The sequence below is a fragment of the Onychomys torridus genome, chromosome 8, assembly GCF_903995425.1.
Source record: "Onychomys torridus chromosome 8, mOncTor1.1, whole genome shotgun sequence".
Taxonomy (NCBI): Eukaryota; Metazoa; Chordata; class Mammalia; order Rodentia; family Cricetidae; genus Onychomys; species Onychomys torridus.
The window spans coordinates 31570547-31585038 of NC_050450.1; the positions used below are offsets into that span (position 1 = coordinate 31570547).

The window sequence follows — 14492 nt, forward strand, 5'->3', positions numbered from 1 at the left end:
CCAAACAACCAGGCATTATAAGAAGGCCTGAGTCAGCCACAGGCAGTGGAAAGAACATATTTGTCACTCTGCACCTTGGCCAGACTTCTCCACTTATCCCAGCCTCAGCTTCCTCACCTGAAGAATAGGGTAGAACTACAGATACAGTCTACCATGGAGTATAATTGTGGTAAAAGTAGCATGAAGAAGAAGGTAAAGGGCACAAGAAGGGTGAGAAGCCCTTGCTATACCATAAATGATCATTTTTCTCAGCAACATGAAGGAAGCTGTGCATAATGAGCACTAAGTACAAAGCCCTAAACACAGTCCTCTTGTGGATCATACCTTAGTTCTCATTCCACAACCCTGTGAGGTGATGCAGATAAGGAAATACAGATTCTGCAGGGCCAACAACCAGAGGCTAGACAGCCCAGAGACCTAGGATAGAACCAAACATAACTGATTAAAAAAAAATACTCAATGAAATGATTCATAATGATATTCTGCTGTATTTGTAGAGCAGAGCCTAGCATAATCATCAGAGAGAGTTCATCCAGCAACTGATAGGAGCAGTTGCAGAGACCCACAGCCAAATATTAGGTGGAGCTTGGGGAACCTGCGTAAGAGGGGAGGAAGGATCGTAGGATCCAGAGGGGTCAAGGACACCACAAGAAAACCTACAGACTCAACTAACCTAGGCTCATAAGAGGTTCACAGAGACTGGAGCAATAATCAGGGAGTCTGTATGGCTCAGACCTAGCTCCTCTGCATATATGCTATGGTTGTGTAGCTTGGTCTTCTTATGGGACTCCTAAGAATGGGAGCAGGGGTTGTCTCTGACTCTTTTGCTTGCTCTTGGGATCCTTTTCCTCCTATTGGGTTGCCTTGTCCAACCTTGATTTGAGTGTATATGCCTAATCTTCTCGTAACTTGTTATGACATGTGGGGAGAGGGACTGGGAGGAGAAGAGCGAGGGGAACTGATATTGGGATATAATATATCAAAGAAGAATAAGTAAATAAATAATAAATAATTTTAAAAGAGATACAGGTTCTGAGAAGTTGTATAGTTTGACTATGTTTTTACAGACAATACTCAATGAAACTTGGATTCAAACAAACTCATTTTTTTAAAAAAAGGATTTTATTTCATTTTATTTGCATGTGTCTGTGTATCTGTATTTTGGGTATGGTAACATGAGTGCAGGTGCCTACACAGGATAGAGGAGGTTGTCAGAGTCCCTGGAGCTGTAATTATAGGTGGTTGTGAGCTGCCAGACATGGGTGATAGAAACCAAACCTGGGTCTCCTGCAAGAACAGTGTGAATTCAATCACTGAGCTATGTCTCCAGCCCCCGGACACATTCTTAATCCCTGGACTGTCCTCATCTTCTCAGTGGTCCCTAACCACTCTAAATAACCACCTAGGACATTGTGGGCTTAGTATTTAAGCTTGCTGAAAGACATCCCAGGTCAGTCTGTCATCTGTCAACCCTAAGTTCTATAAGACAGCTTATCCTCCTGACAGGTCTCGTCCTCTCCAGTCCCCACAGCTCTATGTATAGAGCCCAGTTACAGGAGAAATGGAGCCTTAAACATCCTCTCCTCCTCCTCCTCTCTCACTTCTGCATGTCATACTGTTGGTTAAGAACCTCTCTTGCTGTTTATTCACCTCTTTTTAAAGGCCCATCTCTTCCCAGAAAGCTGTTTAACCCTGCACCACTTAATTTCTTCTGAAGGTAGAATCTGCCAGCTGGAGTCTGTGTCCTAAGCCATGTGAATTTCTCTTATTTTCAAACAGCAGCAAACATTGCAGGAAGCTAAAATAGCAATGAGTTCCCAGGTGCAAACTCACTGAGCAGAGGGAAAGGCAAGAATCTGTGCATGCATCCACCTGGGGCAGCTGTGCCAAGTGGGCCATATTCATGAGGGAATGACTCTTGCTGGTGGCTTCTGGCCAGATGCTGGTCACAGCTGAGTGTCACTCAATGTAGAAGCATGCCACTTTTATGCTTCAGCTAAATTCTGCTGCTTCTCACCTCCCTTGGCTGGACACCCTTGGGCTATTCATCCTCGGCTGATCTTCAGACATACAGCTGACAGATGAAGTGATGTAGTGTACCCCAGAGCATTGAGCAACCAGAGCAAAGTAGCCAAGTGTGAAATAGAACTGTCCCTAAAGATCCAGTAAAATATTCCTGTCATCCTATCACATAGCTGGGTTAGGTTACTGTAACATAGCATTATATAAAATAACACCACTACAAATAAAACTTCTCAACTGATGTACCCAATAAGGAATGTCCCATGTACTCAGACTAAACGCCATTACCCCAAATACTTTTTTAATGAAGACTAATAGCTCCAGTACTCCAGTCACCCTCCAGGGACTCCTGGAGGTAGCATGGACCTGTTGGAGAAGTACAATGTTTTTGGGAATTTGTTCCAGACACCTCACTCCAGAGCCTGAGCATCAATTTGCTCAGATCCCTCTTTTCTAGAATTGGGGGAAGGTTGAGGATGTTGGGGTTTTTGTTTGCAGGCCACTGTCACCTGATCCCAAGCCACAGAATAGAATTACAAGCATAAAAAGAGTGAAGAAAAAAGAAGGGGTTGGCAGAGTAGTGGCAAGCCAGCTTTACAGAGGTAAAGAGGCAAGCCTCTCGGAATAACCATGAATGTCCCTTCCCTATCCTGTCTGTCTAAGGAAAGAATTGGTCTATAGAAACAACTGTCCAGGATGGTGGTAGCTTCACTGGGATCCAAGGAGGACCACAAAGATGCAGAGCACAATTCTGAAGATGCCTGTACCAGGATGAAGCTTGACAAAGTACCATTCCATCCCAGTTCAGACATATATTCCTAAATGTGTATGCACCTAATATCAACCTCCAAGGCCTTCCAACTTTCATTATCCCAACCAATATCCCATACTTCGCAGTGGAGATCTCTACTTGGGAAGTGGGAAGAGCAGGTTTGCTTTCACTGATGGAGGTGCCTTGGCCTGACTTTGCTCTGAATCTAGCAACCCCAGCTAACATACTTCCCACAACCTTCAGAACAAAGGAGCTCTGAAAATGATGACCATCCAGACAATGTTCAGATTCAAGGGTGTTCTCCCTAAACCTGATCTCACATACCAGGTGGAATGTTGAGGTTGTAGCGAACAACTGACTCCCTATAGTCCCAAAGGCCAGGAAGAAGGAAAAACAGATAAACTAGGGGAGAACTCTTTGTTCCTTTGGGCAAGTTTGCTATAATATTTAAGAATCATTTGTTTGCTTTTTCTCAAAATGAAACAAAAAGAAAAAAGTAGTAACAAATAAACCCCTCCTTCATCCTGTGAAAGTCGATTTGACAGAGTGTTTAATCCATCCTATAGCTTTTTTTACACATTCTGAAATGTTTTATTTTTCCCCTTTATTAAGAAATTTTTTATTCATTTTTACATACCAGCCACAAATCCCCCTCTCATGTCTCCTCCCACTCCTCCCCTACCCTTCCCCCCATCAATCCACCCCCTCATCCCCACCTGTGAAAACATAAGGCCTTCCATGGGAAGCCAGCAAAGCCTGAAACATTCTGTTGAGGCAGGTCCAAGCCCTCCCTCTGCATCAAGGTGGTGCAAGGTGTCCTACCACAGGCACTGGGCTCCAAAAGGCCAGCTCATGTACCAGGGGTAGCTCCTGATCCTACTGCCAGGGGCCCCTTAAACAGATCAAGCTACACAGCTGTTTCCTTATGCAGAGGGCCTAGTCCAGTCTCATGTAGGTCCAACAGCTGTTGGTCTAAAGTTCATGAGTTCCCACTAGCTTGATTCGGTTGTCTCTATAGGTTTCCCCATCATGACCTGTGTGTGTGTGTGTGTGTGTGTGTGTCTGTGTGTGTGTGTGTCTGTGTGTGTTTACTAGAGTCACTTAGGCAATCCCAGGGCTGGGTTGCTGTGGCTATCTTGTTGGATGAATATCTACCCCAAACATACAAATGAACAAATTTTAAAACACATCTGTGAAATGATACAATGGATTAGAGCTTGTAGCGTTGTACCTATTCTTCATTTTTAAGATGAGATGTTGGGTACAGTGGGTTCTTAGATGGTGATAATCAAAAGTTGCATGGAAATCTGAAAACTGCTTTATCACAGAATAAAGAGATATTAATAAACCGCCTCAGGGAGACTGTCCACATTCAGGAGCCATGTGGACATAATTGCCATGGATAGACTAGGGTCACTATACTGGGTTCCTAGAGCCATGTTGCATTTCCAAAGATCCTTTGGTAGCTTTCAGATGAAGGCTGCTCACCAATCCTGATGTTCTAAATGACTATATTCACTGATGATGTCTTCTAGCCTTCCAGATGGAAGAGCCTTCATTTCAAAGGCTGGGGGAGTCTTTTGCAGGGACCATGTATGACAAAGACAATAGGTTTTTCGGAGGGCTTTGCTGACATTCTCCCTAGATCCCCAAGATGTGCAGATACTAGTCCCTTCATCCTCTTCAAGTACTTTCATTCACATCTCTTAGATGTGGCCTTGTAATGCCCAGGTAGCTCAGATTCCATCAGAAACAGGAACACTCCCAGAAGGCCTCAACTGTGTGTGGAGATAGCAAAGACATAAGCTGTCTCCCAAGACCCAGGTACACTTAAAGAAAGCAGCTTCAAGCCAGCAAGGCTCTGATAAAAAGACCACATGTGGAATATTGGTCTGTTTTCAAATCCCAGGTTGAAAGGGGAATGTTAGAAGTGCAGTTATAAAGGAGCCCACACCTTTAGGATATGTCTTGAAACTGCAGATCCAAGGAATAATTGAGGGCATGTGGGACGTTAGATATGGCTTGGCATGACCAAAAGACTTTATAGGACCCTGAGGGATATTTTCAAAGAGTTTTCTAAAGGCTCATATTTCTAAAATATGAGCATCTGAATTACTTAGGAGAGCAAAATTTGTTAAATACTTGGCCAGGTGGAACGAAGACTTTCTGATACGAGAGCTCTGTGTAAACAGCATGTCCTATTGGGAAGGAGGGGATGGGAGAGTCGAGGCTGTAATAACAGCTGGAAGGGGCTAGCACTGAAAGCTGTGAGCTTTGATATCAAGCTGGATACAAGCTCAGGTTTCAGCTTGGGTTTTATAAGACTTGAGGAAAATATGTTTTTGGCCCTTAGTTTCTTGTGAAATTCATATGATGTCTACACCAATGAATTGTCATGTAAGTGAACAAAATGTTGACACTAGTACTCAGTGTGCTGTAAACATGAAATTGGCAGTTTAGTTCCTACTGCTATTATCTAAGTTTGGTAAATTATAGGGGGGGGGGTTATTGTTTCCTCCTAGTTCCTCAACCCTCTGCTTTCCCAGTTCTTGTGAGTCCCATGCTGTCAAAGTCCCTGGTATCTTCTTACTAATGCGCTCAGTGTATCTAGAGTTTTCCATTTTTATCAATGTCCCATGCATTCTTAATGACCAATATCCTCACTTTTACTGCCTCTCTGCTCCCCATAATCAAGAACAGCTTTCTCTCTATCTCTGGTCTTTGTACCTTCGCTGTCTTCTGTGATAAGGAGCCATGCAATATAATGGTGCAGTTAACTTCCCCTTCAAGTATTCTTCCTGCCAGAAAAGAAGGGCTCAGCACAACACCTGGTCAACGGCTAGTAATAGTTCAAAATCCTAAATAGGTCCAGGGACAGACCTGTTGCTAATGGGATTTTATATACCATGACCAAAAGCAATTCAGGGGAGGGAGAAATTGATTTAGCTCACAATTCCAGGATACAGGCCATTATTGCAAAGGACATCAAGGCAAGATCTTCAAGTGTCACATCCACAATCAAAAGCAGAGAGAAAATACATGCCCAGATCCTGGCTTACTCACTCTTTAGTCACTACTCAATAAGCCCTCTCCATTCTACTCACATACCACTCAAGACCCCTACCCAATGAAGGATACCACCCACATTGGGCTGAGTCAACCAGTAATCAAGACAATCCCCTATAAACATGCCTGCAGGCCAACCTAACCTAGCTATTTCCTCAACAGAGACCCTTCCTTGGTGATTTTAGATTATGGCAAGTTGGCATCTAATGTAAACTAGCACACTGAGGAATCTTAAAGCTCACCAAGACCCCTGTCTTCTTTGCACCCCAGAAAAGAGCAGAGCTACGTGCAGAAGCGCTGGCAGGATGTGCGTGTGGGGGATTTTGTCCAGATGCGGTGCAATGAGATCATCCCAGCAGACATCCTTCTCCTCTTCTCCTCAGACCCCAGTGGGGTCTGCCACCTGGAAACTGCCAACTTGGATGGAGAGACCAACCTCAAGCAAAGACGTGTTGTGAAGGGCTTCTCCCAGCAGGTAAGGCACTTTCTATATAATCTTATGTGGTGAGGTCAGAGGCAAGAAGCAAGCTCATCTCTTGGGAAGCTGAACCTACACTGGCAGGAAGAGGGGTGAAGGTAGCAGGTGCCTCTTTAGAAACTCACTCCTCTCAGCAGCCCTCTGGATAACTATCATGTCCACATCACAGATGGGAAACTGAGGCTAAAAAAGGGTCTGTACCTTGCTGAAGACATGAGTTCTTAAGTGATGACTGAGTTCATCCACTTAGACAACCTACCTTTGTATTCAAAACCAAGTCCTACAACTGCTCAGTTACAAATGAAACCAACCCTCTCCTCTATGCTCAGCCTAGCCTGCTCATTCTGCCCAGCTCAGATCTGAGCATGCATCTTTAACATTCTTTTGGCTCCTTCTTAACCACCAAAAGATAAAAGTAGTTATTTTCCCCGTGTGTGTGTGTGTGTGTGTGTGTGTGTGTGTGTGTGTGTGTGTGTGTGTGTAGGTAGGTAGGTAGATACACAAATATCTGTGTACAACATCAGGTCTGTCCTCAGAAGCCATCCACCTGTTTTGAAACAGGGTCTCTCATGGGTCTGGAGTTTACTGAGCAGGCCATGCTAGCGTTCCATCAAGCTCCAGGGATCCACCTGACTCTACCTTTCCAAAACCACTGGAATTATAAGCACATCCCATGCTCAGCTTTTTTTTTTTTTTTCAAATGAGTTCTGAGGATCGAACTTAAGTCCTCATGCTTGCACAGCAAGTGCTTAACCAACTAAGCTCTCTCCCAGTCCCCATTTTTCTACTTTTGTATACCTACCTTATTGACAGTGCTAATCATCTCCTAGTTCAGAGAGACGTTGTTGACACTTTTATTTCTTTACACTTAACATCAGCGGTGCTGGAGGGCAGAAGCAATGCAGGTTGTTTGGTGGTGACCAACTCTGACTCTGGGCTTTGACAGAACTGGACTTGACTGTAAGTTCTGTTGCATATAAGCTGTCTCATTTTATACAAGTCATCACTCTCTCACACCGTGGCTCCTTTTTCCAGAAAGAACAGGCAAAAATAATACCTTTCCTTTAGAGTAATTCTAAACACTAAATGGTACAGACCTGAGTTACTTGGCATGGTCATCATACTGAAAGAACTGTCAAATAGTTGCTATTAATATCAATGATTTTCATAAACAGTTTATTGGCTAATTGCGTATGACATTCTGATTTTCTATTAAAATCCTCCTTGTGGGGTTTGATTTCCAACCTGGCACCTTTCTCCACTGATAGGAAACGAAGAGCTCTGACACTTTTTATTCTGTCAGCTTTTGGCTAAGGAGAAATTTTAAAAGTTGGGGGATTTGGGAGAAAGAAAGCAAACGTTCCATTCCTATAAGGGTCTCACAAGCTGTACTTCGATGGCATATACCATTTCTCAAGATGAAACAGTATATTCTGCCTCAACTTGCCACCTCTACAGTACATGATGAGCAGTCCTCAAAATGCTTTCTATGTGATTGACAGCCATCCTAAGCCTGGTCTCTCCTCTCCACTTGTGGACAGGCAGGCCAACCATTGTCCCATAGTTTGGCTGTGAGCATGAACTGGAATAGGAAAGCAAGGAGCAAACTGACAGCTCAGTTCCCACTACATACACAATAGGTGGTCTCTATGGCCATCAGAACTGGAACCCACCTTCACCACATCATCGTCACTGCACTCACTGCAATGACCACAGCTCTTTGTCTCTTGGTCTCCAAACTCCACTGATCTGGCTTGGCCTCTTGAGTTTTATTTCCCTTGGCTCCCCCATTCACTGAATCACTTTAGGATTTACAGGGAGGAAAGATGAAAGTCTAGTGTACCATCATAAAGTCCTTCAATGCAAGCAGGAACAATCTAGATCTGGCCTTGGGGCCCTGTGACCTACTTCCTTGATCAACCTTTTTAACCAATACTTACTGTAAGGATTACACATTACACACACCAACAATGTGTGCACAGGTGAATGTGCATCATAGTCTGGATACAGGCCGGAGAATCTCAGACTTGGTATTTGGTTCTATTCCTCTTCTTTTAAGTTCTGGAAATAATGAGTGTTTATTTGAGTAAACATCTCTGTTTTTGCATCTCTAACTTCAGCATCCTCATCCATTTTAAATCTCGTTTCATCTCTCATCTCAAAGCTGTTTAATTTCAGCCATTGACTTTTCTTATTCCTTTGGCCTCAGGTCCTGACTATTTCTAGTCTATCAATCAGATTCTTTGGGATTTAACTAAAGTGAAGCCAGGTGAAAGAATCCGTCATAATCCAGCACCTCAACCATTCAATTTAGTAAACATTTCTAATTCCCACCCAGAATTCTCACAGGGCATTTGGCATTTCTTAAAAAGGTAAATTCAAAAAGAAGATTTTTTGACTTGGCTTTTGGAGCTCTTTGTCCTTGTCCTGATTTTCCCTTTGCTCGAGAGCATTTGTGATTCCCTATTAACAATAATAAGCTTGAGCCCATGGTTAGAGCTTTGCACGATTAACTTGTCCTCACAACAGCACAATGGGTGGACTCCATCATCATCCTTGTTTTACAAATAAGGAAAACTAGGGCAGAGATAAGTCATGTCCTTCACCCATAGTCACTGAGCTGTAGAGTTGGAACCAGAATTCAAAACCACCCTTGTTCTTAAAGTCCATGGTATCTCACCTTCCTGGCCCTTTGGCTGTCGCCTTGCATTTACAGAGGGGTGCATGTAGGAAAGTACTTATATATTATTTACAGATCTTTTCAGACATAAGTAGTGGGTTGCAGGAAGAATAAAGCAGTGGGATTAAAGGATTAAATCTCAGCTCACTCTCTGGACAGGGGGAGTCTTGGCTGCTCTCTGCCCACCCACCCACCCCCCGTTTCTCCCTATTATCTTTAATGAATAAAATTCCTGAATATACACAGAATTTCCTATTAGCTAATGTTATACCACAGTGTTTCCCCAGTGTATTCAACAAAGATATAGATGAGAGTTGTAAAGAAGGAAAACACTGCAAGGATAAGATTAGGAGGCAATGGGCAGCATGTTTTAAATACTGTCCTGTTGGACTTTTCCGATCCTTTAATAAGTGTCAAAGGAGGAGAGGAGCAGTAATTTCTATTTATTTATACACAGAAATCTTTTATTCCAAGGAACAGATCCCAAAACTGCCATTGGAAGAGTGGGATCACCCTTAGAGATTTGCTGTAGATACATAATGGGCGCTCAGAATGCATCATCACTGTCCCTGGGAGCTTTCACAAATATCTATACCCTCTCCCACTGGCACAATGAAACAATGACTTACATAACTTGCATAACTTAAAAATGTCCCCCCAAGTTATCTTGATATAAACTCACTGACACCTTCTTGAAAACTGGAACAAAGGAAAGGCATCATTCCAGTTGGCAGGGGTGAGAAGGGTGAGGTGGGGCAGGGGAATGACCACAAATTGCCATCAATCCATGTGCTGCTTATTGTGCAGCCACACTTCCAAACACATTATCCTTTGAGTCCATACAACCACTCTGTGAGGAGGGCATTACTATCCTCATCTCAGAGATGAACATTCTGGGAATAGGAAAGGCAGATCTCACTATTGTCTCAGAAGACTTGGAACACCTCCAAATGTGATTTGTGTAGGAACTTAGTATTTTGATTGAGTCTCAGTGGCTTTTGTTAACTTGCTTTCTCTCTAAATCTCTATAATCCATGAGACCCTTACTTTCCCCAAAGGACTTTTACTTACCTCAGAAATTGCTAGAAGTCCCCACTTAACATATTATTTTCTTTAGCCTGAAATGGTGAGAGACTGAAGGTGGCTTCCTTAGATAAGCATTTCCCAAGACAAACTATGCCCAACACTGTCCCAAGCTCTTGAAAAATATCAGTCATAGTCAAGTCAAACTATTAAGCTAGTACACCACCCCTCATTGGAGGGTCCAGCATACAATATATGAAGGTCTCTGAGAGCATATTTTGGAACAACTACTTGTTTGCATTCCAATGGAACTTTATGGAAGGGGACATTAACTCAGATTTGCTGCAAACATGATCATGACAGGTGAAAATGACCATTCCTCTGACACAAGTAGTTTCATCTTCTCTTTCCACAAGTGGAATTGTGCACATCAGGGGCCTCTGATAAGTGCCTGCTTTCTAGGACACTGAGGGGACCTGAGTTTGTGTCCAAATCCTTTTCCCAGAACTAAAATTAGGCCAAAACCATTACTTTTTCAACTGAAATCTTCCTTGGGAGCCATTTTTGAAATCACAAAATCATTGACCTATATTTGAAATAATAAGTCCCATATCACAATGCCAAGGAAGAGTTGGAAGCAAACAGTCCAACATTATTACTATGCTAAGTTCTATGCCCAGCAGCCAAATGGACTTGACCAGGGATTTAACTTGTTCACTTTTCTTATTTGTGACATTGTGAATTTTGAAGCCTTTGGAAATGAATACCTGTGCTTCTTATTTTGGTAAATATAAAAGCTACTAAACAGAAAGGATCAGAAATGAATTACCCTAATCAATACTCTAGATCAAATATGTTTTTGGTTTTCTATCATCTAAATGACTGAAACTTAAGTCCCACAAAAGCATGTATCCAATTGTTTTCCTGTGTCAGGAATATGCTAAGCTAAGCCCAAGTGTGGACTGGCCATTTCAGCATCATCTAAGAGGTAGTCAGCAATAGGGAATTGCAGTGATTTTTAACTAGAGTCCCTGGTAGTTCTCATGCATATTGAACTTTGAAAAGCAATGTCTGGGGGCAATATTGATTAATATTTGTGGTTTTTATTAAATAATTAATATTCGAACTCTTCGTTGAGCCTCCATTTTAACTACTATAGCTTCCACCCCACCAGTAGTTACTGCTTGAAACCATTGGTTAAGTTAGAAACAATCATTCTCTGCAGTGGAAGTACTGATTTTAGCATATTTAGAAACAAGAGCACTTGCCTACAAGTGAGTAGTGGTCCAGTAAGAGCAAAAGTTTCACCATCTCAAAACCTCAAGAGGAACAAAAGGTGGTTGCCTGCCCTCTCAACCTTGCCTGCCCTGAGAACCAGGGAATATTTGCTTCCCTGGTAGAAATGGAATTTGGTAATGAGTCCTGCACATGACAAGTTGTTCAAAACTTCTATCAAAAATATTTAGTGCTTTCTTTGGGGAAGGCTGGAAGGGTAGGAGGAGGGAGGAGGGGCGTCTGTAATTGGTATGTAAAATAAATAATAAAATTTCTTAATAAAAAATAATACTTAAAAAAGAATATTTAGTTCTTTCTAGTTCATCACTGAGGAATAGTGGTTGCATTTCTTGGGTCATTTAATACATGATCTATATGATAATAGATAATACTATATGACATCAATGTGTAACATAAGTCAAGCTTGTGCTGTGTACAATGAGTTGTCCTCTAAGGGTTTTATGCCTATGATATCTTGTTATGTCTCACAGAACCCTATGAGGCACTTCTATGATACCCAGAAGAAGTGAAGTAATAACAGCTCTATTACCCTGCTAGTCATGGGCTAAACTCACATTAAACTCAGACAGGCTTTTCATTTCTGACTTCTATTGGGGAAATTTTCAAGTACATATAAAAACTAGAGGATGAGATGATACATGTTTATGTACCCATCACCTAATTAAACGAGCCACACAGAATGAAACCTGGTCATCTTTAGCTCTAAAAAGTATTTTTAAGCAAATCACCAACATGTTAGCACTTCTCCTGCAAATATAAAATAAGTATCTATCTCTGAATGATAAGTTCTTCAAGTATACCATCATCATGCCTGTAAAACACCAATAATTCTTTGATACTGACTTTCAAGTCAGTGGTCTTGACTGTTAACCAGTGTGTTTGTTTGAATCAGACATTAATTATTGAGGTTAATGTCTCACATTTCTTCCACTTTAAAGTTTCCCACTTAGCTCTCTTCTTTCCTTGCATGGTTGGTACCAAGTTGTTTAATAAGCAAAAATTATTTATTGTACAAAATTCCCCATAACCTGGATTTTTCTGATTTTATTGTGTCCCTGTGGTATCATTTAATACATTCCCCTTTCTAGTGTATTTCTATAAGTTGGTAATTGGATTCCGCGCCTAAATCAGATTAGATTGGACTGTGGGTTAGGGGATAGGTTCATAGCAAACATGGTATCTCTTGTTATGATAAAATACTGAGTGAAAGCAACTTAAGGAAGAATTCCATTTTGACTTACAGTTCCAGAGGAATAGAGTTCATCATGGCAAGAAGGCACGGTATGGGGCAAGAGTAAGAAACTAGTTCATCACATTTCATCCACACACAGGAAGCTGTGTAAGGCTGTAAACTCTCAAAGCCCGCCCCCAGTGATATACTTCCTGTAGCAAAGCTGCATCTCCTAAAGGCTCCAGAACCTCCCCAAACAGCCACCTGGGGACCAAGTGTTCAAATTCACTAGCCAACAGGGAATAGTTCTTATTCAAACCACCACACACACTGTATGAACATCTCACAAAAGATGGTTGTCTTTTCTGTGCCACTGATAGTCACTGGTGATGATCGGTTAGACCCACAAATTCAATGGAATTTTTTAAGTGGTGATTTTCTAGTTTAATTTCTTTCATGGAGCATTTGGTTTTGCTGAGATGTCTTCTGTCCAGGAAATGCAGAAGAAGTGATGATTCTCGTTCATTTAGCAGTTTTCAAAATAATTTTTCTTCCGCATCCTCCAAACCTGTTCAGTAAGTTTCAGGTCTTCTGCTTTAGTGTCAATGAGAACGCAAATATTTAAAGAGGAATGGCATATGTCAAACCTATGCAGTGTTGGTCTTCATTGATTGTCCATCTTTAGCCAGTGAATGGTTTTTCAGTAGAAGTGTCTCCTGCATTCCCTGGCATGACCTCAACAGTCTCTGGTAGATCTGGTTCTTCTCCACATGAACTTACATTCAGAAAGCACAGTAAGTACATACTGGAGGTGCCCGTGCTTTCTGGGATCATCACTTCTGTGCAGCTAAGTAGAAAGAACTGAGGCTTCAAAAACACTAAAATCAGACTTTGTGCTGATAATGCCATTAAATTCAGAAATCAAGATTTTAACTGGACTTTATCTACACAAAACATGTAGTTCTTCTTGTCACCTCAGACAAAGTCCTTACCCACTGTGTTGACCAGTCTCCTCCATTAGCTGTCACAGAAACCTTCTCTTCAAAGAAAAACAAGGAGTTGGAAATATTTTAGAGATGAGGAAACAATTTCAGAGACTGAATTATAGTAAAGCTTAACTAGTTAATATAGTGTTTAGTCCGAATTAAAACTCAACTTTTATATACCGGACTGCTTCCTCCAATGCTAAATTAGTTCTATATCCTTTTAATTACAGTTTTTATTTCTTTATTGGCTATATCTTTCCTGTACCTAAAAATACCCAAGTTGTATAAGTTTTAGTTACTTACAATAATAATGGTAATTTAGTGACAGAACAACCCAATGAATACCAATTCTTTTTGTCTTTTACATATATTTTGTGAATCTCTGGTCTCTTTTTTCACTAGGCTGTCTCCTATAGTTTTCCCCCCTGGGACACAAAATTATACACATGCATGCTGAAACAGATATATATGCACACACTTAGATACAGATAAACATTTGTATCTGGATACTTGTATACAGATACACACAGAGAGATAGTCAAACACAGAGACAAGATAATGCATAACAACACACATGGATACATTTATACAGATAAATGTGCATGGATCCATATATGCACACAAACATAAACACATGTGTCTATACAGACACACATGACACACATGCACAATATGGATATTGGGTGCTGTCTTCCCAGTGTTAGCATTATTTACACAAAGCTACTTAAAAGTGCTTTTCCATTTATATACCTTCAGAACCTGCTCTGCCAGGTTATGTGAAAGATATAATCACACTGAGGTATTAATAAATGTTAGTATAAAGATTTTCCCCATCCCACTATCTCCATATCTCAGGATATTTACATTTAAATACTGGCCTACACCACCTTAACTAGTAAGAAAAATGGTGTGTATTTAAAGTCAATATGGAGAATATTCCTTGTCTCAAATGATAACCATACCTACCTAACATGAGGATTAGTCAAAAATCTTAGTTG

The 14492-nt window shown here is 41.3% G+C and overlaps 1 protein-coding gene across 1 annotated transcript in view; it reads left to right on the top strand.

Annotated features, from left to right (window-relative positions):
• The window catches only part of Atp10b (ATPase phospholipid transporting 10B (putative)), a 235076-nt gene that overhangs the window by 142310 nt on the left and 78274 nt on the right, over nt 1-14492 (top strand). Inside the window, exon 6 of the mRNA XM_036198423.1 lies at nt 6131-6335. Within this exon, the coding sequence (XP_036054316.1) occupies nt 6131-6335 (205 nt within the window). The remainder of the gene's footprint in view (nt 1-6130; nt 6336-14492) is intronic.